This window comes from Parasteatoda tepidariorum, chromosome 3 (genome assembly GCF_982258835.1).
Source record: "Parasteatoda tepidariorum strain Cologne lab strain chromosome 3, Ptep-v5.0, whole genome shotgun sequence".
Taxonomy (NCBI): Eukaryota; Metazoa; Arthropoda; class Arachnida; order Araneae; family Theridiidae; genus Parasteatoda; species Parasteatoda tepidariorum.
Genome location: NC_141757.1, coordinates 9,556,249 through 9,579,988, shown reverse-complemented (window position 1 = coordinate 9,579,988; position 23,740 = coordinate 9,556,249). Strand labels below are relative to the sequence as shown.

Genomic DNA, 23,740 nt, shown 5'->3' with positions numbered 1-23,740 from the left:
ATATAATTTTCTTTAAACCAATATCTTAAGTAAAATGTTTAAATAATGTTGTTTGTTTTGAATTAGCACTATTATTTTAAGAGATATTCAGTATTCGCAAAAGCCAAAATTGTCTTGATGCATATTCCATAGAAAATCACTAGATAATATTCTCTAATCTTTTTTCTTATTAGAATATTTAAAGAATTTCAATCAAACCACATGATTTCTTTGTTTAGATTATTTAATTGTTTTTGTTCTTACAAGTTGGCAATTCCACGGTATCAGACATAAAAAATTAACATAAATTTCTTAGAAAAACTATCTTATAAAACATAAGTTATAATCATCAAAACTTTAGTTTTATCAAACATCAAAACATATCAATAAAACATAAGTTATGATGATTACCATTAGCTTTATATTAAATATTATTACATCATAACCAATCGAAAAACAATTTATTTTATAAAAACTGATTATAATAAGTTCAAATTAAATGGAATGGATTGAATTTGTAATTTAAATGTAAACATGACTGAATTATGAAGCTGACATTTGAATAAAAAAATTATATGCAGTTCTTAACTTGTAATATAATTAACATTGTAATATAATTAATTTGAAATTAACTTGTAATGTAATTAATTTGAAATTAACTTGTAATATAATTAATATGAAATTCTTTACTTCAGTGTCAGACATAAATTTTTCAAGATGGATATAAATTTTAGTTATTGATAATCATCATAATGGCTATAATTAATTTAATTTTAATACTATAAACATAATTTTTCAATTTGAATAGCTTCTTTAAATTTAAATTGTCTAATATTTCCTGTTGGAATAAAAGGATCAGTGTGCTTTATAACATTTTCCATCTTGTCAAAGTTAGTTGAAAAATCAATTATTTTAATTTTAACACGTTCGCTGCCACTGCAGAACCACACCTCCTGGTATGACGACGAAGGGTTGGTGCGTCGATCGACTCTGAAAAGTTATATGCTCCGTGTTTAGTGTGGTTTTTGAAGTTGAATGGACATGTTCTTTTGGCACGTTATTGAAGCATTATTTTTTGTGGTTGGTTTTAAGAATTTTTGTTTGAATTTGACCGTCACAGCCCAAGAAAAGAAAAGAAAAGAAAATATTGACTGATTTTGAAATATTAGAATTGTTACAAAATAGTGATCTTTCGGATTACGATAGCACAGACGAAGACTACGGTTGGAAATCTTCGGACGCATCAGATGGAGAGTGATATTGTAATGGACACCAGAGAAATGTCGGATTCTGAGACAGTGCTTATTATTTGTAAATATTTTCAGCATTGTTTCATAAATGGTACTACATATACTTGAATGGTATTCCGTTTTATTCCTTTTAAGCTGCTACTTTATGCAATATGCCAGTAATTTCTGAGAATATTGATCAGACGCGCTGGAGTGTCAGTGGCACTCCCGAAGATAGGTTGATTCTGTGTGGCACTGATGCTCCAGAGCGTCGAAAAAAGAAGAAAAAAACGCTCTTTAAACAGGAAAATAATATGTTTCTTCATTTTTCTGGTTTTCCTAGTAAAATATAAGGAACACTTAAACTATTAAAACCCTGTTTTGTAATCCAGCTTCTGAGGATGGAAATATCATTTTTAGTGGCAGCGAATGTGTTAACTGTGCATTGTATATTAACAATGTAAATAAAAATCGTATTTAAGCAATATTTCCTTAAATTGAATAGTTTTAAAAATCTTGAAACAAAAAAAAGCTATTGCTATTTTTTTTTTTAAATATGGGAAAGAATGCCGAAAAGTTTAATTATTTTTATATACAATAAAAAAAAAATTTAAAAAAAAAAAACGTCACTGTACATTAAAAGGAGAAGAAGAAAAAATTTTTTTTTTTTTTTACTATACTATTAGTCTATAACAATTTTTTCTGGGGGAAAAAGATTGTATAGGTAAAATGATAATTTAATAGCTTTATTTATTGCCAGCATAAAATTAAATAATTGTTTAGTAAAAGCTCTCACAATCTATTCTATTTGATGTTTCAAAGCATACGATATTAACCAATATAACTTTTACTTGTATTTAGTGGCATAACTAGCAGTGAACAAGAGTATATGTCCCCGGTAGCAGAACAAGAGATGCACCAAATTTAAGAAAGAAATTTCTAATTTTAATCTCTTTTTAATACCCCTTCTCCAGTTACATATGTCAATTACAGGTCCATTAACTGCTAACAATTTTTATCCCATTTACCTAAAAAGTGAATAGGATGTGTGTTATTGTTGTAGTTTACTATGCAAGTAAGTTTATTATTATTTTTTTCTTCAAAAAAGTATTTTTTCCTTTACTCAAAAAAATAAATATATAAATAAACAAAAAATAAATAACTACAGAATGCTCTGAAATTTTTTTCTCTAAATACATTCATTTTCAGGCTCTAAGCAAAATGACTGATTTAAAATATGTCTAAATGAAGTTAAATTGTTTCTCAAAAATTTAAAGTTATTAATTGAGTAACTTAGCTCAAATAAATAAAAAAATAATAAATTAAAATTTAAAAAAATATATAAAAATTTCATTGATCAATTTTAAGTTATAATATAATTAACTTAAAGTACAGCATAGTTGCACAAATTTTAGTAGGTTACTGAGGAGAAATATGTTATTGTAAATTAACCTATAGTAATATTTAGTTGGTTTCTATTCACATTTCACTTAATTTTATAAAGAAAAAGCGAAATATGAGATGGAAATAAATAAAAACAGATGCAACAAAAAGAAAAGCAGTGGTGCCCGACGTAAATATAATTAATTTACAATAAAAATATTTATTATCAAAATAAACAGAAAAAATAATTTAATTATGTTAAATCCTAGCGACGCAGTACAATTAATTACGTATTTTGGCTTCGCACATAAAATATCAAAAGTGCATCTTGAGATTTTTTTTTTTAAATCAAAATGTGAAATGTTTCTACACTTTGATTATTATTTTCAATTATTTGTATGAATATAAAAAAAAAAAATTTACTTTGTTAAAGATTCACATATCACAGTCAAAAATTTCAAATGATGTAACCTTTCATTCAAAAGATTATAACTTATTGAAAACTGATATTTACAAGTCATTATATTGAAATTTTTAGTTTTTCACCTTGGAAATGATCCCTTTTTTTGAATATTAAGTTTAAAATTTTGGTCATCCCAACTTGAAACCTGTACCAGTACAGTGCTGAAGAAAGTTTTGTTTTCCTTCTTTCTAATGAACAAATATAAATATTTCTTTTATATTCTAAGTTTATACATCATTTTACATGTTTTCCATGCATTGATGGTTTTTGCCAGCTTTTTAGGGTAAAAAGAGAGGCAGTTTTAGAAATATCATCTCTGGAATGTAATTTTAAATTAAAAATTAAATATTCGTAAAAGAATCAGTTTTTCTTTAAAATATGTTATAAATGGTTCAAATGAAATCCAGAAAATTAGCACCAATGCAACAATTGTAACAATTTTGCTGTTGGCGATTCAAGAAAATGAGTGATTGGTTGGCTTCACAGAAAAAAAATAATTCATTGGATGGGAGTATAAAAGCTTTCAGAAAAAAGAGTGCAAGATAAAATCTGTTATTAAATTATAACCAATAATTTTTTGGAGAATTTTATGAAGTTGTAAATACTGAAACATTTTGTTAAAAGAAAAAAAAATACCCCCAAAGCATCGGAACAAACTTGAACAGTAAATGAATTTAGCCCACAGTCTAGAAGATAAAAAACCCATTTTTATGAGCAGAAGCAAATATACCAACCTAACCCCTTCTACCTCCCTCACAATTTTTGACTTTCCTAAACTGCTTAGTCCCATAATCTCCAAAGAGGTCAAAGGTTTCTCCAAGTTTCATATGACATTCTAGTTTAGCAGGGTAATAATGGAGAGAATATTAATGAAGTATTGCTAAGTTGAAGATATTTCAGCTCTTTGATGACAAATTTCCATCTGAATAAAGTGGATATAACGGATGGTAAAATAATTTAAATTAAAAAAAAAATTTCAGCTTTTCTTAAAATTTCCTTGATAATTCCAGGTTTTCAAGGTGGGTGGCCACCCTGATGATACTCAATAACTGTTGCAGTCTCATTTATTAAGGGGTCACAGCTCCCAAAAATTACAAACCAAAAAAAAAAAAAAATTCTGTTTATAATAAAACTTCAAACTATTTCAAATGCACTAGAAAAAAAATCATATCCCTGTCTACATTTTTAAAAAAAGTTATGAATAATTTTAGACTGCCCTAAAACAAAAACTTGCACAGCAGACAAATTTAAAGTGCTTTTTCTCATAGCTGATAATTTTATGTTTTAGTCTTAATTAAATCCCTAAGGAATTTTTTCTATTAAAGATAAATCTTTGAAGTAAACTTTTTTATCTTAAGTATAATACACTTATTTAAATTGTGCAAGGAATACGCATTTTATGAAGTATTACAGTTTTTACAGTACGTTATAAACAGGAATTTTTAACCTTTTTTCCTACTTTTTCAGAAAATAATTCATAAAAAATATTCTAATTGATATATCAACAAATGAATGCACAAAATTGCTAAGATGAATATTGTAAGCACTAAGAAAAATTTTTGTATAAGAAATGAGCATGTAAAACATCCTTAAAGTGAATGATTATACCTTTATTTAAGAAAAATTGTTGCAAGGGTTCTCTGACCCCTTAAAGTAAAAGATATTCTAATATCATGCACCAATAAATATGGACATAACTTAATGACGAATGAAAGTAACAATTCAATAAAATTTAAAATTATTGATTAAAACATTTCAATCATATGGACAGATAATGTATAGCACAGATAATTTCAGAAAAGAACATTTCTTCAGAATTTTAAAACTGAAGAAATATCACAGACAGGCTGAGATTAAAAAAAAAAAAAAAAAAAAAAAATTCATAAAAAATGTACCCATAATTTTCATAAAGATACCATCTTCTTTCAGTTGATTTGTGAAATTAGTTATGATGGAAGACAATTCAAAGCTGATGCCATGAGTCCAAGTTCTGCCTTCACGTGCTTCGACCAGAAGCTGAAGAGTATTGACCAGGTTTCTTCTGCCATCATAGTACAGCAGCATCGCTACTAGGCCTCTCGTTAATCCAGGAAAACGAGGCTGCTGATGCTGACCTGAAAGTATAAAACATTGTCTGTGAAATAAGAAATATAGTAACGGGGATAGCTTTTTGCCGGCAGAAACTGGTTATAATTGATAAAAACTGGCAGAACTAAATAAACTTCTATATTAATTCTAGTATTAATTCAAAAACGCAACAATAAATTAAAAAAAGCATTATAATAACATTAATTGAAATGATAGGTATAACCAAAACTGTTATACTCAGCATCTTCATATTTATAGATTTCAAATTAAAAAAACAGAGTAAAAAAAGAGTTGAAGTGATAAAATAGCTGAAAAAAAATAACAAAGCAAATAATTTTTTTTTCTTCTGCAAAATTATATTCTAAAGATACTTTTCTTGTTTGTCGGAAAGGAAAGAAATATTCCTGATTTTTCTGTTCTTATTTCAGAATTTTAAAAAAATTGCCAATGACTGGCTGGCTTCAGCTAGAATTTTAAATTGATAAAATAAAAAAACAAAAATAATAGAAATTTCGCTTCTATTTGGTCTAAAAACCAATATCTTTTTTATTGTATTGTCATCACTCATTCGAATCACATGGGCACTCTAATTCATTCCATACCAGCCAACGGTGCAGAAATAAAAATGGAGACTTTACGAGCAACATTTTTCTAGGTTACCAGCAAAGTTTTGATACATCATGCGCAATCATGTAAGTCAAAGACAGAAATTCAAAATTATAAGCCCTTACACTTAGAGAAGAAAAAAATATGTATATGAATCTTAATCTAAAGAAGTCTTTTTTTTAAACCATTATTTATAATTACTTACACTATAAACACTCAACATGCTACAGAACTGGCAAAAGCATCATCTGTTGAGGATTAAAAGATGTATTTTTGCCATCAGCGGATATTTAATTGGCAAAAAAAAAAATTTTTTTAAATTTCTTCAAAAAAATATGAAGAAATTTGAGAAAAACAGGTAAACAGGAGATAGCCGAAAAGATACCGGAGTCTTTCTTTAAAAACAGGAAATGTGGCAGGTATGTTATTCTATCTATTTTTATGTATTTAATAGTATCAGGTTGTTTATAATTCTAGTAAAGTTCTAAGTTAAATCTCCTTCTCCAGTTATTGTTTTCATTTACACCACCAAGTATACTCCTCAAAATCTTTCTCTCAAATATTGCGACACAATTGTCCTCCAGTTTTGTCATTGTCCAAGCTTCAGAAGCATACGTCAGGACTAACCTGACAAGAGTTTTTTAAATGAAGAACTTTATTTTTCTAGAAAGAAACCTAGATTTAATAAATCTTCTTAGCCAATTGAAAGTCCTATTTGTCAGATAGTCTGTTTTTTTTATTTCAGGAGACATTCTGTTAATCATAGTAAATCAATAATTTGAAATTGATTCAAGTTTCCTAAAAGTAGTGATAAGAAATTCTTTTACAAAAGAGTTTAAAAGGTGTACACGCGATTAAAGAATGAAATTTTGCACACTTATATGTGAGCCTCTACATAATAAGAAATAATCTTTGAGTTACAAAGAACTGAACATTATCAAAGGTGGAATAAATATTTATTTTGCCTTTTTTTTTGTATGAAATTCGGTTGTTTTGGTTCCATTAAAAAAATCGGATATTTACAACTTTTTAACAGCTTATTTCATTAGTAAAAAGTAATTTTCTGTCTATCTGTATTTAAATTTATATTATCAAGATGTGAATCCTGTGGCAGAATTTTTTTCAGCTATTTGCGGCAAAACTTTTTAGCAGTAATATCTTTCTGCAAAATACTTTTTATAACTAACATATATGCTACCAATTTAAAATAACAAAAGTGCTGTGTTTACAAAAAAAACTACATATATATTTTTAAATTGAACAGGTAATAATTTCATATTCTAATATTATAGGTGATATTGTCGCATTTTGTTTGGGGGGACGCACAAATTATTTCCTTCTTCGCATTTTGTAAATAATCATCACTATAAAAAAGTAATTAAAAATCATTAAATCCGCAGTAGTAATAGCCGGGAAAAAAAGATTGGCGACAAAATCATGCAAATAGAACTCCTCAAATGCTTTTCCCCCCCTTGAGATTATCAGATTTAAAAACTGTACAGAAATCGATAGCAATAACTGCCAAAAATTCGATCGAAATATTGTCTTAAAAAGTGTATACTAAAATGCACAATTCGAATTTTCCATATTGTTCGAAATATATCGGGACATTTAAAATCCACGTCAAAAACAATATCAATAACTGCCGAAAACACAATCGAAACATTACATCGATTTACGATACTATTGGAGTAAATTAAGCGCGTCAAACAGATTACCTAAATGTATGATTCAAATATTATGTGTCAATTTTTAAAGGAAAGAAAAAAAATAAAATTTTTTTACTTTTCAAAAGAAAAACCTTTCTGCAAGAACTGCGTAACGTTATGCGACAATGTCGCCGTAATTCTGCCATGGGGGACATGAAGCATATGCAACATACAAGCATTCCACAATACCTATAGAATAATTCTGAAATAAATTTTTTTTTTAAAAATTATTTCAATTAATCAATTTAGTCTTTCTTCCCTCTTCGAGTGGTTTTCCGAACTTGTGATTTTTGACTACTTACCCAAACCTTGTTCCTTGAAATTCGTAGTCAGACAGTTCAGTTTTCCTATATAGATTTACTCGTTCTGATGAAATACAACAATTAAAGTCATATTTACCTGATATTAGTAATTCAAGAGATGTTACTTCATTTAAATCAAACATATCACTAATGATGAGAGCCTCGTTGATAAGAGACTGGGGTAGGATCTGAAGCACAGGGCGGCCCACCACAGCAATACCATTTGTAGAAGCTTGCTTTACAGCTTCTCTATGGATAGGACTCTTAGGCTGAGGGAAAAAAAATAATCAAATCATTCCTTCGATAAGAAGTTTTTAAAAAAAGATATAAAAAAAAAGAATCTTTGTAAGCTTAAGAAATTATACCAAAATATCACCACAGGAAAAAAAATAAAATAGTTGTTTTTAGTAGCCTTAAGCATGAAAATAGCTGCCTAAATAAAAACAAAATATCATCAAAAATATGACTAAAATTTTGTTAAATGACTTAATTGTCATATACAGTACAGAACCCGTTATCCGGAAATCAGAAAACCAAAAAACCGGAACGAAATTCGATAAATTGTCCTGCTATTTTAAAAAAAATAATAATTTTTTTACCTCATAAGATTTTAGGATTTTTCTTCCTTTTTTGAAAGATGTTTACCTTACCATCATTTTAGAAATAATCATTAGTGTATTACTTCATCATTTTTTCTTCTTTTTAAGATTATTTCTAAATATTTTTCTATTTTTAGTTGGGTTTAACAATAAAAAAACGGCTTTTTGTATCGATTCAGAAAACCGGAAAAATCAGTTATCCGGAATAGCGATAGTCCCGATCGTTCCGGAAAATCGGTTCCCTACTATTATCCTTTGAGCAGGGTTGCCACAGAAAAAAATTAACAAAATGGTTGCTTTTAGTAGCCTAAAGCATGAAAATAGTTGCCTAAATAAAAACAAAAAAATTTCAATAATATGACTAAAATTTTATTAAAAGACTTAATTGTCATATACCATGATCCCTTTAGTCAAGTTGGTGGCAAAATGGATGAATTTTATATAAACTTTAGTGTTCTGGCACTAAATTTTTAAGTAAAAATAATTAAATACTTTTATTTACTAAAATTCATTCAAAATAATACAATTTTCATTAAAAAACTTACTTTCTCTAAGAAAATTTTCCCTTTTATCAATAACTGATTCAGCAAATATATATATACAGTCGGACCTCTATTTAACGAATTCATTAAATCTCGATAATAAGTTCATTGTATGGAAAATTCGTTACTTAGAAAATCACCTTTTAAAATACTTGAACAACACAAAACAGGTATCATACATAAATTCATAAACATTAGACAAAATTAAAACAGCAATTGATGCACCTTTACCTTGTAAACTAGTATCTACTATATATTTTATAAATCATAACCATAAAAGAAATATGCATGGAAAGCAAGAATAGAGTAAAACATTATCCAGTATCACACTATAATGCTACATACATTTTAAACTAAAAAAAAGCTAAATTTATGAATAAAATTCAGAGTTGGGCTTTTGACGTCAAAAAGTGGTTTTTGACATGACAAGGGTATAATACTGGTTTAAACCGTCAAAAATGTCAAAAACTAAAGTTTGCCAAGAAAATATATTAACTTCAAAACTACCAACAGTTGCCATGCATTATATTGAAATTTAATTATACTATAGGTAATCAGCAGGTTTTAAAATATTTTTTAATTAAAATTAAGGTAAAATAACAGATTTAAAATCTCAGAAATTTATATTCAAATCCATGTGCAGAAAAATTTTGCCCAAAATTTTTTTAAATATTTATATTTTGAAAAAAAAAATTTTTTTTGATACTTAAGAAAATTAAAAGTTTATTACTATGCATTTTTGACATATAAGGAACATATAACTAATATTTATAAGGAACTTACAAGTTATGTTGTATAAATACAAACTTGATACAAGTGTATGAAAAAAAAATTTAATGTTATACCGAATATCTTTATTATCCAGTATGTTAATTTGAATTTAAAAGTAGTTATATTTGGGAATAATGATAAATATAATTCATATTATTTATAATATTTATTTATAATTATTACACTTATCATTTTAAAACAATTTTTACCTCTTAATTTTTTCCCCCACTTGTATTAAGAATACAAATAATGCATATCTTGAAAGCAAGAAGTAATTATTCAACAGCTGAATATTTAGATATTCAACAAAACTATATAGTATTCAGAAAAATGAAATTCACAAGTATTTGGATAAACTAAATTTTCAGCATAGTAAATGAATAGGCTAAATATACTGTAAATCGACACTAACTACTCTGTGTATTTAACAGAAAGCACTTAAATTTGTATTGTCTTATGTTAAAAAGGTTATTAAGAAGATTTAAAAGTATATTAAAAAGAATTTTCTTTAAAAGATGTCTAATGTACAAAACTGCTAATGTTTATCTTTAAAAATGTCTAATTTTTAGTATAATCTATACTATACTCTAAATTTGGTTATAAATAAATTTCTTAATAATATCACTGCAGATTTTCAATAACACATGAAAATGAATACATAATATTACAAAAGATGTGAGCTTTCAAAAGTACAAGATTTTGGTTACTATTCAAAATATAAGTGTTTCTTCAAAATTTTAAATTTATTTTTTCTAGAACATATTTAGAAACACTATCCTTTATAAAAAATATATAAATTTTATGTATTAATTAAATTTCACATATGAATATAGGTTTTTGACATTTTCGACATTTTTGACAGTGAGGTTTTTGATGTGACGGTTTAAACCATGGTTTAAACTGTCAAAAACCTGCCAACCCTGATAAAATTATAGCTGCATTTATTACAAAAGTAATTTTACGTATACATCACCACATGCGTTCTTAGGTTTAATTGCTACTGATAAAATCCATTAATTTGGATTGAGTTCTTCGTTTGAAATGCAAACAAAAAGGGAAAGATATTCTAAAAGTTATTTTAGAGAAAGCAGTAAAACATTACATAAAGCAGAAGGTTTGAAAATTAATTCAAAATCATTTCCCCCATAAAATGCATTAACAAGTTTGAAATGTTCTGAAACATTTTAGTTAGAAAATAGGGAAAGTGGATCTCAATGAAAAGTTCGCTAAATAGAAAATTCACTTCGCTATTTGGAAGTTATTTCATGAAGAAATTTCTAAAATATCCTTGGTTCCTCGAAAAAATTCGCAAAATGGAAATTCATAAAATAGAAGTCCGACTGTATATACCTATATACATATATATATATTGTGAAAAGTGATTATTCAAATTTGACAATTCACGCATTGTAATATTGTATTAAAAATTTTGTTTTTTAACATCATGCAGAATTTCATAGCAGTAATCATTGAAAAGGTGATCGAGAAACGAAATAAGACTTACGACGGAATGTGTGCAAATTGAACAAATTAAAAAGTGAAAAGTCAAATTTGCAATTCAAAATTTTCTATTTTTTAAGGGGAAAAAAATTCAGCGAGTTCAGAAGCTCCCGCTGGTCCCAGATTGTCAACCCAATTTATTCTAAAAAAAAAAACATCACTAGGAGTACAGAAAAGTAGTTGAAAATAGTTTCTTTTCTCAAAAACATTTGCAAATAGTTGCATTTTAGTCTCATGTGGAAACCCTGAAATATGAGATCCACAGGTTTTGTAGTGAATCTTAATAAAAATCGGGACACTTTACAAAAATATCAGAGCATTATTTGTAGAAATACATACATACTAAAAGATTTTTAAGAAGTGAAACAAAGAGCTAAAAATAAATTGTAATCCACAACTTTGTAATTTTTGTTTTGTGTAACATATATTTTTTATTTCTACACTAAAATATAAAAAAGGAAATGGGCAACACTCAATGTTTTCAAATAAAAAAAATTGATTAGAAATGATTTTTAAAAAATAGTGCATTTTCACATAATCTCGGAATCTTAATTTTCTTTACCTTGGATATAGATTCCTCATAATGAATATAGCAGGGGTGATTGTGAGCCCCAGTCGAAATTCCGGAAAATTTCTTGAGTAAAAAAAAATAATAAATAAATAAAAAAGTTTAAACCGAAAAATTAGAAAAAAATTTAAACAAGGTTTTTTCCTTTTTCTCAATATTTCCTAGTTTACTTAAAATATATTTAAAATTTTACACATACCTATGATGACCTGGAGAAGCAATTGAAATTTACAAATATGTCTTTCTTTCCTGAGTTTATGATTACAATAACTGTTTACTGATAAAAAATGAATATTAATCTTGAATATAAGCTTATAAAGTAGCTCTCTTATAAACAAATAAAATAAACTGCGTTTTTAAGTTCCACCTTTGAAAATTTGATTTCCGAAATCTTTTGTGATCACCGATTTTTTTAAACATCTGAACCTTCGATCTCCGGAAACTTCCGGATTACGGTTAACGAAAAATCCGGAAATCCGGATTTTTTCCGGAGCACAATCAGCCCTGATATAGATAAAAAAAATCGAATAAGCTTTAAAAGAAAACTGATAATTATAGTCATTCTCTTGCAACAATAAATTACTTCAAAACTAACATACAAAAACAGACAATAATCAACATACTAAAGAATGAATATGTACAAAAATTAGCAAATGGTAAGAAATATAACTCGTCTTAATCAAAAAACAGAGATCATCAAACTAAAAAAATCAATTAAATTTTCAATTGTTTTTTGACAATTAACCTTGAATTTTCCTATTTGAAAAATACATATTTTTTCATACTATTCTATTACATATGATATTCAAATCGGGCATTTGGTTATTTATTTTTATTATGATGATTTGATCCGGGGGTGGGGGTGCAACTTTATGACAGTTTTTAATAATGCTACTAGTTTCCATATGGTATTTAAAACTCTGGTATTTGTCAGTTGATAACATTTTGACGCATGAAATTCTAATTGTGCATTTCAGTAATCACTTTTTGACACACTCAGCTAATTGTATCGTAAATCCATGTGGTATTCAAATTGTATTTTAGGTAGATATTGATTTCCACATGGTTCTTAAATATGCCGATATATTTCAGACAATACGGGAAATTCGAATCATCTTTTTCGAGTATTGACTTTGAAACACAACTACTCTATCATTATTTGCTATCGAAATTTTTGTAAGTAATAGCTTTTTATATCCACATAGTTTATAAAATCTCATATTTTAAATACGATTTTAATTTTTACAAAGAACAAAATTCAAAACGTAGCATGTATTTTTGTAACATTGTTTTAAAGTATCTGATCTGACTGATTTTGATATCAATCTTTCGTTTAGTACTTACTGCCAAGGTTTTAAGGAGTTTTGTTTAATGTACAGATCTACAAAATATGAAAAAAAGAAACAAAAAGTGCATCTTTCTACCTATAAAATGCAAGGATATCACCCATAATACTAGAATAAAAAAACAAATTACATTTACAATTTTTAAAAAAACTAAATACAGTTTTATTCTATGTGAGTACAGATTTTTTTTTTCTTTTGTTAACTCAACGCTTTAGTTACTTTAAACTAGTATACATTATTATTAAAAGTATTTTGCAGGAAGATATTAGTGCTAGGGAAATTTGTCGCAGGAAGTCTGAAAAAATTATATTGCTACAAGGTCAGAAAAAATTTATTTAAAATAATAGTAAAAATTGATAAAGTCAAAAAAGATTAAATTAAAAAAAAAATACTTTTGAGACTTCCTATCACTTAACCTGCGGCAGAATTTTTCCGAGCTTTCTGAAACAATTCTCTCCTATACAAAGTAAATAATTCCTAATAATAATAATTCCTAAAATAAACCTTTCAGAGAATAATTTTTAATAGTAGCAAATACAGGGGTCTGTCCAGACATTTTGTGAAAGGTCCTGTTTTTGTAAAATTGGGGGAAAAAACTAGTCATAATTTGTGAATATAAAATAAGCGTTAAGTCACATTTTTTAATCAAAGTCCTGCTTTTGTGAATTTGTGCAAATAGGGTTATTACAAAGGGTTACATAGGTTATTACAAAAATTGCTTAAAACCTTTTCAAGAAGTTTTTAAATTGTAAATAGATAAAAGATTCTGCTCAACAATTGCTGCTACTGAATTAGAGATGCAACATACAAATATTTCGCATTTAGCCTATACTGCTCAACACAGAATATTCATCTCAGACAAATAATGGAAACAAAATCACTCACATTTTAAATAACACAACTTAGTAATGCATCACTTTTAATAGGGTATGCATTAAGTAAACTTAAACAATTCTTAAATTTATAATATTTTATTTTAAAAATTGCCAGACATTATTTTTTTTTACATAATATTCTATTAATTTATGAATAAATATAAATTGATCAATTCTTTATTTACAAAAATAAATTATGATTTAATATTTATAAGAATGCTTGTAAAAGTAAAAAGAATTTTTTTTTTAGAATACTACCTTTGGAATATTTAAACTTAAACTTAGTTTGTCTCGAACCATCATTCTCCCCCCCCCCCCATCGGGAAGGGTTTATTCGATTAACAAAACAATAATGAAGATAAACACATTTTTAAAGGGTCCAATTAAAAGATAAATTATTTTGTGAAGGGTCCGTTTTATGAAAAGATATTTTGTGAAGGGTCCGTTAAAGGACCGAAATTTCTTCTAAACAGACTCCTGAAATATATATATATTTTTTTAATTATAAATGTACGAAGTTTTTTTTATTTTTAATATACATATAAAAGAGTACATAGTCTGATATTATTGCCGATACTTTCCAGTTCTAAAATCTTTTTTATGTAGTTAACTTTTTAAAATTTTATTGATTTGGAAATTACTATTTATAATATCAGTCATTGTGGAATTTTTTTTTTACTCCCAAAGCAAAGTAAAAAAAGAATAAAAAATTTAGAAGCATTTCTTATATGCGAGAAAGGCATTTTTTGAAAATAATTCTGCAGAAAAGGAGGGGGGAAAGCTCTGCAGAAAAAAAAAACTCTTCCAAAAATTCTGCAGATAATAAGATGCTCTTTTGCTTCCCAAATAAAATTTCTGCAATAACTCTAATGTTCAGTGACAATGTCGCCACGGGGATCACTTATAATTAGTATAATTTTAAACTATATATTTTTAAGCTTTTAGAAAATGTCTAGAACATTTGAAGGTATAATTATTCCTTGTATGAACAAATACTTACAGGGTTTCTTAAAAGACACAGTAAATCAGGCTTGTATTTTTTCAGAACAGTTTCAAATTCTTGTATAGTCGAGACATCTTTTTGTATAATAGCATTATAACAAATACAATACAATTTCTTATAGGGTGCCCACAAAGTGTTGTCATCTAAATTTAATAAAAAAAAGGACATTAACAATATGTTTATTGAATATACAATATGTTTATTGACATATTCTCCATAGAGCAAGTTTATTTGAAGAAGAAAAAACAATAAACTGATAAAATAATTTAAGTAAATAGAATACCATCATACCTGCTAAAATAAATTTTAAAAGTGCACAAAATTCACAACAAAAATGCAGAAGATTTTATAAGGTTCAAAATTCTTATGGAAATTCCCTGATAATCCCGAGTAAACTCGAGTATGTATAGATTGCAAGTATTTATTATCGAGTAAACTTGAGCACAGCAGAATTTGTCAAAACCTTTTGTTTTATCACATTTTCATTCGACCGGAAGCAAAACAAAAAATACTAATCTGCTATGATTGGTGTTTTCCAATATTTTTTTGGGGAGTTTGGTTATTTGTGGGACTGCAGACGTGTTTTGTACAATTCTATATGTGATGGTTGATGAATTTACATGGAAAAAAAATAATTAAAAAAATAGTGTTCACAAGCGAAAGTAATGCAGATGATTTTTTAGATTATGAATATGTGAACATATACAAACACTAATATTTAACTTTTTTCATTTGCCCGAATGGTAAATTAAATATTTTTTACACATAAAATAATTAAAATTTCAACTTAGAACTTGTCTATATGTTTTGTTTTAGTTCCTTGTATTTATTAATGAAATAAAAATATAGGTAAGGGAAGCTGTTAAACCATGAACTATTTTTCTACTCTGCAATTTTATTCTAATAAATTAAAAGTTCTACTCTAGATTCTTACAAACTGAAATTTTGATCAACTATTTATGAAATAAAATTTTAAAAAATCACTTGCTCTAAAAGTAGTGTTCCTTACCAAGGGTCTGTCCAAGCCAAATTTACTACCATTTAGCGGTATTTTCACAAATTCAACTTTGGGAAAAACAGAAGTTTTACAAAATACTTTTTCTTAAAATTTTATGTATCTCGCACGTTTTGCCCAGAAGAATATCTTACGAATGAACAAGTGATTTCTGATTTCAGCAGAATAAATGGAAAAGGTACCTATAGATTTAGATACTGTGAAAGAAGATGAAAATGAATACGAAGACCATCTTTTAGTAGTTGCCACTGAAGAAAATGAGGTTTGTTATGTTTTTAATTTTATGATCAACTACTTCACTAAAGCAGTAATTCTTGTCGACTCTAAGGCAGCTATCCAGGCAATTGCCATAAACCATGATTCAGACTATTTCAGATATTAGAGATAATTTGATTTTTCTCGAGAATGCCAACAAAATTATTATGTTCCAGTGGATCCCTTTGCATGTAGGAATCAATGGCAATGAAAAGGCAGACCAACTAGCCAAGAAAGGGACACTCGAACCACAATGTAATAAACCGATTCCACCAGACTCCCTCAAAAAACAATTTTCCGAGAAACTTAAGACCAACCTCAAGCTCAACCAAGCAGTAAAATCCACTGGAAAACCCTGGGCTAACATCCAAAACAGTTGGAAGAAATTTTGTCACAGTCCTCGTAAGAAGGCTGTGGCAAACTTCAGACTCTCAACAGGCCATGACTGCTTGGCAGAGCACCTCAACAGAATAGGTATCCTTCCATCTAGCGAATGCCAAATCTGCTATTCGGGAACAATGAACTCAGACCACTTGCTTGTATGCCCTTTACTGGACAAACAATCCCAAGAGCGGGGTGATCTGTGTAAACTTTACTGGGATGACAGAGATCACATGAACTCTCTGTAAAGACTACTCCTCATTCTTCACTGTATATATATATATATATTTTTCTTACTTTAATTTTTTTTCTATGTGTTCTTTTTGTATTAATATGTGTTTGTCATGTGTTTTCTTTGTTTGTTTTTGTAATTTTGTTCCTTTTTACTCCTTGTTTAAGTCCACTTAAAGTTGAACATTGTATATGGATTAATATTTCCAATAAAGCCATATGTAACAACATATTTATTTAATGTTTTCAACAGTTAACAATTTCTTAAAAAATATAATATAGCTTTTCAATAAATTTTGGGATTTAAAGAGATAATATTATAGGCAATAGATCAAAATTTTTGAAGAAAAGGAAACTGAACTTCATCCTCATTCATTTTATGCAGTAATGTATAACAGAAGATTTTACAGAGGAAAAATTCTAGAAGACTGTGGAAATGATTAATTCAAGATGAAATTTCTAGGCTAGTGAGAAGCTCAAAAGTTTAAATGGCTGATATGTGATAACTTTGACACAGTATATTGAAGAGCCATCCTCTTTGGTCCTATACAATTATGCGGTGTGGATCCTTTTACTGTCCCAAGCTTAAAAGGCATCCAACTGTTATTCAAGAAACTATTAAATAAATAATTCACACACATTTTGTAACTACAAAACAAATGCTTTACAGCATTACCTTTATGTATTTTTGTTTAGTACAAATTGTATATGTCAATGATAATAAAATATTATTTTAATGGATAACCAACAAGATTATATACAATAAAATGTTAGAAATATCGGTTTTTATGGTGAAATGTATATAGAAAGTAAAGTGTTTGAATAAGTTGCTTCGAGAAGGAAAATACCAAAATATGATATGTTAAAAAAATGTTTTAATTTATTTAAAGCTAAATGCCTCAATAAATTTTACTTTTTTGAATAGACTAATAAAGGAGTAAAATAAAGGTAAAAAAAATATTTCCATATACTTATGCCGCAAAAAGTTATGACAGTTAAAATATAGGTTAAATTTGAAAATTTTCAAGTTTCAACTTCAAATAATTAAGAGCGCATTAAATATGCCTCAATTATATAAATAATTTTTGAAAATGTTTTTGTATATCTTTCAAATGACACTTTATTTACCATGGCAACTAGAAGGGGCAAGCTATAGTTAGCCATTTAAAATTACATAAAACAGCAAAAACACCTCTTTTTACGACTTTCAGGGACCCTCTGGCAACAACTTGCCACAAACTTTTTACCCATTTTAATAAGTTCAACATCCTTACTTTTCTGATATTTAAATTACTTGGAGGCACTTTGCGCTAAGAGCTGTGGGTCATTGCAATTTCCATGTAGTGCAAAAACGCTGAAATTTTTCTGCAACGCTCTGAACTTTAGGGGGCCATAAAAAATGAACAACTCAACTTTGGGGCAAAAAATTTTAGACTTTGTTCTTTGACAAAGTATATAACAATTAGTAATTTTTGAAGAAAATCTGAGATTGCATGAATCACCCCATAATGTTAGGTGTGACAGTTTCTCAGATTCTTGCTCCGAATTCTTAAAATTTATGAATAATGACTAAAAGGTCAATAATCTAATCTTTGAAGTTATGTAATGAATGTAGACATTAGACTTTCAAGATATTTAATAGACGTAGAAAAAAAAATGTTGCTACATAAATTCTCGAATAGTACATTTTTAAAGATACATAAATGTAAATAGTACATTTTTCAATAAACAAAAAATCTTAGTGATGCATTCATAATAATTGTAATAACAATGTTTCGAGTGTGGAATACGTTCGGAGCTATTTCTGCACTTATTAACTGAATGATGACTATAAAAATACAAAACTGCATGCATAAAAAGGGAAGTTATTTCGTAACTTCTTTTTAATTAATCATAACTAAAATACTATTTTTATTAGAGAAACTAAAAAACATACTCAAATTCAGCACAACGTTTTCGGAATTCATGTTAATAACTTATGTGATACATTAAATATAAATCGGCGAAATTAAAACTTTCAAAAGTTATTCGGCCACAACCGCTAAAACATAACAATACTTGCAAGCTCGCGGTTGACAAAAATGTATGGTTGCCATTAGTATATAATCAATGTATTTTTATCTTTAGTGATGTAGATACTAGGCCTAAAGTTAAAGGGAATCTTTATCTTTTGAGTGGCAATGAAATTTCAAGACGGTAGGGTTAGTCCTACGTCACCGAATGACGACACTAACGAAACTTTCCCCAACTAGAGCCTATATATTTATAAATTTGGTTCTTTTTTTTAAACGCTGTACAAACTTAAAAAGGAATTTTATTTCATTTTAAATAAATAAAAAAGGCAGTGGACTCCTATCAAATATCCAATTATAACATTTAGCGGCCGCAATTAAGAAATGATAAATGATAAATTTGAAATGATATGATAAATTCATAAATAGTAATTAAAAAAAATAATTTTTAGGTGGTAGATGATAACTTGTACAAACTGAGTTCTCTTAAAAAAAAAAAAAAAAAGGTGTTATAATTTTGCTTTTAAAAATGAAATTAATGGCATTTTAAAATTTTTTTAACTGCATACACATACAGGGTGATTCTAAAATCATGAGGTAAACCTTGAGGGAAGGCAAAACAAACCATATAAGGAATAAGAATTGTACAGGAACTCATGACCAAAATGTCATCGTAAGCCGTTAGAAGCTCTTCCTCTATTATGAACTATTTCTACGTGTGCCTCCGAACAGGTATTTTTATTTATCTAAATTATCTTAATTTCAAGTTTTCTAATAATCATCTTCAAATATTTCATTTAAATTGGTCCAGTATTAGATTTTTACTTGTAATTATGTGATTTGACGAATAAGTTGACAAACTCACAAAATCATTAAATTACTATAAAACAACTATTTCTGAGTCTATTTGAATGCAGTTTTCGACGAAAATTATCAGAAAACATATCATTAATATGAAATTAGGATAATTTAGATAAATAAATGTACCTGTTCAAAGGCTAGCGTAGAAACAGTTCATAATAGTGTCCTAGAGGCGTAAAATTTTCCGATCTTGGGATCCTATGCATTTCTTAACTCTTATGGTGTATTCTACCTCTCCAAGTTTGTCCCACAATTTTAGAAACATTATGTAATAAGTGAAGAAAAATACGTACTTCTTAAGAAAGATCATTATGTTCTTATCTATTTTTTGGGGATTCCTGTGGAATATAAGTTCTAATCACCTATATGATGGTAATTGAAAAATCATATTTAATAAATTAAGTATAAATCCTTGAATTTACCTAGACGTTTCAAACATATACTCTAATTTCTTTTTGATTTCATTTGCCTACCAAATCACTGCAAACGATTTTAGATTTAAAGCTAGTTACTTTTATTGTGAATGTTTATATTTTAGTAATGTTTTTTTTTTTTTTAAATTTATTTTCCCATTTTATATAATAAATGTTGTATAATATAAGTTCTAGTTACTTCATTTCTGTCAAAGATTCAAACTAAAACCGTTTTATATCTGTAGTCTTGCATCTATATTAACATCATGTATGCCAATCATAGGTGTAAATCGTTTTTTTTTTTTTTTTTTTTTTTTTCCTGTGTCGAAACTTTTTTAGCTTCCCTTTAAATTTTGAGAAGTCGAAAGTATACCGTATTGTGTTAACTAGTAAAATTCCTTCTCTTTATTACATCATATTGTGTGGAAAACATCGGGGAATTAAAAATAAATCATTTTTTAAAAAAGCTAAATACTACTGTTATTAAAAAAACAAACAAGACCAACAGGTTTGTTCTTTAAGGGGGACCCCATACTGAATATTTCAAAAATTCGAAAGAAATGTTGTATTTTTCGAATCTTCGTACCCTTCCTAATGTCTGTCTAAAACGATATCTCGGTACCTAACTTCGTTTGGAAGTTATACCGGAAAATAGAGAGTCGTCGCTAAGCAGGTAGAAAGGCCCGCTCGGCCGGATTAGGAGGGGTGACATTCTTTTTGTGTCTCATCTATTCTGTTGACTGTATATAGAAACTTATTGAACTTATTGTGTTAAACGTTTTCCCCTACCATAAGTCAAAACTTTAAACGCATTTTTCTCAAAACGCTGTTTTTTGACCTGGCCTATCGTTTTTCTCATGAACTGTATAACGAAATGAGCTGTTCTTTATTTTAAATAACGTAAAAATATATTCTTTAGAAAGTAGCATAGGATTTTTTTTAATATTTTTATATTTCGATTTTATATTAGTATTTAAATGAATATTTTTTTAATGAAAAACTTAACTTTTTTTTTTTAAGTTGCCGCCATTTTGGTAATTTTGCGAATATCAAAAAACCGCTATGCTACTTTTTATATAATGTCTTTATGTTTCAGAAAATCTAAACAAAATCGTTTTCCTATTTTTCAGGACTTCCAAATCCATGAGGCCAGTGAGGTGCTACTTTTTGATGACCACCCTCAGCCTTAAATTCGTTTGTTTTCACCAAGCTGGCTTGCTGGCATTGGCAAGTAGCATTAGAAACAAAAACAAGATATAAGTTACAAGGATTTCTGTACTATCTCCGAAAAAAAAAAAAACATTTACAGAAAAGAAGAAATTTCATCCATCTAAATTTTCAAAATGATTCGTAAACACAAAAATTTTTTCAAATTATTATTTTAATGTTCGTATCTTTTTTACCTGTTTGCTTTAGTAAATGTAATTGATTTTTAATTTTGTATTTAAAAAAAAAATGGATTTAGTTTATTTTATTTAAATTTTGCTTCTGTAGTCTCAAAAAGCCTTAACTCCCAGTTGGGACTCTTTTATGTGAACATAATTACAATGTTTATAAATCTTAAATTAATAAAACAAACTCATAAAACCCGTATGATATCATGAAATAAAAAAGAAAACATGGAATCATTTTAAGTTTTTTATTAGCATAAAGCTACTTCACATGGAGAAAGCGAACATCCCGAAAGCTTTTCATTAGTCAGAAAATAAGTATGCCTAGTTCTTCAGACTATTGGATTCTCATCCAAAAATCATGTTATTTTTATAATCTAAACCGCACAGCCTTTAAATGATTTCTCTTTTCTTTGGCTCATTGAAGCCTTGTACTTAGTCCATTTTCTCCGTCATTGGCAAGTTTTTGGAGCATTTGACTGGCAAGAAGTTCAACACTTTTGAACCAGCATTTTAATGACTACAAATATTTTTAGTTTGTTCGCTTGCCATTTACCATCCTGCACTGGTCCAAACTCGAACCTAAACACACATAAAATCAGTATTTGTAAAAATGGTAAATTGACAGTATAAAAAAAAATAGTGCGTAGAGTCCCTCCGCGTGGAAAAAGTTAAACTCCGCAACCTACGACGTTAATTGTAGAAGAATCAGCAGTCGTAGGAGGCTCACTAGTTCTATTCAACGACTCTTTTTTCTGCTCCGCTCGCTCCGTGCTCTGTAATGACGGTAATATTGTGCATTTTTCCCTCGTGGACCTCTTGAACCAGTGGAAGTGCTTGTGGTTGCCTCATCGTCTCGCCATGGAAAATGTATTTGTATTAATAATGTATGTGAATGCGTCATTATGTAATTTTAAAAGAGAAAACCTAACAATCAATTGATATTCACAAGAGACGTACCTTGACATAACCTTAAATCCGTCGCATTGTCCGTGGGATAGTTTTCACTCATTTTTTACAATTGTTATCCACTAAATTTGAAAATAAAAAATACTATCCTATTAAATTGTACTAGGAGGCTTCGCCCCCTGCTCGCTGGCGCTCACCAATCCCCGGAACTGCTTTCGCAGTTAATTTCGGATTGCATCGCAATCCGATGCTCGCTTTGCTCGCTCATTGGATACGCTCTTAACGTCTAGCTTTCGTATACTTTTTTGAACACTGAAGTTCCGAAAACTTTTCACTGTAGAAAATTCTAAACCTGTGCATTTCAATATTAATTTGAAATTGCAAACAATTTACATATTTTTCTTAATCACTCTATTCTAAATTTCAGTTGTTGAGAAAAGTAACTGTTGTAAGTTTTGTTTTAAAGTCTTTCCCACCAGAGGGTTAAAACCATGTGTTGTAAAACAATATGAAATAGTACTGAATGCCGGATGTACAGCATCGGCTTCGATGAAGATAATTTTGTGAGAATTTTTTTTGATAATTCGGTGAGAATTCACCCGATTAGACATATTATGCTCACTACGTGCTCTTGCGCGCCGAAGCCTATCAATTAAAACGAATTAGCGTTTTATATAATATAGATTAGCCATATGATGCTCACTACGTGCTCTTGCGCGCCGAAGCCTATCAATTAAAACGAATTAGCGTTTTATATAATATAGATTAGCCATATGATGCTCACTACGTGCTCTTGCGCGCCGAAGCCTATCAATTAAAACGAATTAGCGTTTTATATAATATAGATTAGCCATATGATGCTCACTACGTGCTCTTGCGCGCCGAATCCAATCAATTAAAAATGAAAACTGTTGCCAGCGTGAGAAAAGAAATATCATCGGTTTTATTGATACATACGTACGTATTAGCGTTTTATATAATATAGACTAGGAGGCTTCGCCCTCTGCTCGCTGGTGCTCGCCAATCCCCCGGAACTGCTTTCGCAGTTCATTTGGGATTGCTTCGCAATCCGATGCACGCTTTACTCGCTCTTTGGATACGTTCTTAACGTCTAAGTTTTGTATACTTTTTTGAACACTGAAGATCCGAAAACTTTTCACTGTAGAAAATTCTAAACTAATAATATTAATTTGAAATTGCAAACAGTTCACATATTTTTCTTAATCACACTATTCTAAATTTCAGTTGTTGAGAAAAGTAACTGTTGTAAGTTTAGTTTTAAAGTCTTTTCAATATTCTGGAGGTTTCT

At 28.3% G+C, this 23,740-nt stretch overlaps 1 protein-coding gene across 1 annotated transcript in view; it reads right to left on the bottom strand.

Annotated features, from left to right (window-relative positions):
• Nup205 (nuclear pore complex protein Nup205) overlaps positions 1–19,027 on the bottom strand; it is a 102,646-nt gene extending 83,619 nt beyond the window's left edge. Inside the window, exons 1-4 of the mRNA XM_087158766.1 lie at positions 18,782–19,027; positions 14,961–15,106; positions 7,857–8,028; positions 4,950–5,168 (exon numbers count right to left, since the gene is read on the bottom strand). Coding sequence (XP_087014892.1) covers positions 4,950–5,168; positions 7,857–8,028; positions 14,961–15,106; positions 18,782–18,812 — 568 coding nt within the window. The 5' untranslated portion in view covers positions 18,813–19,027. The remainder of the gene's footprint in view (positions 1–4,949; positions 5,169–7,856; positions 8,029–14,960; positions 15,107–18,781) is intronic.
• Positions 19,028–23,740: the final 4,713 nt, after the last annotated feature.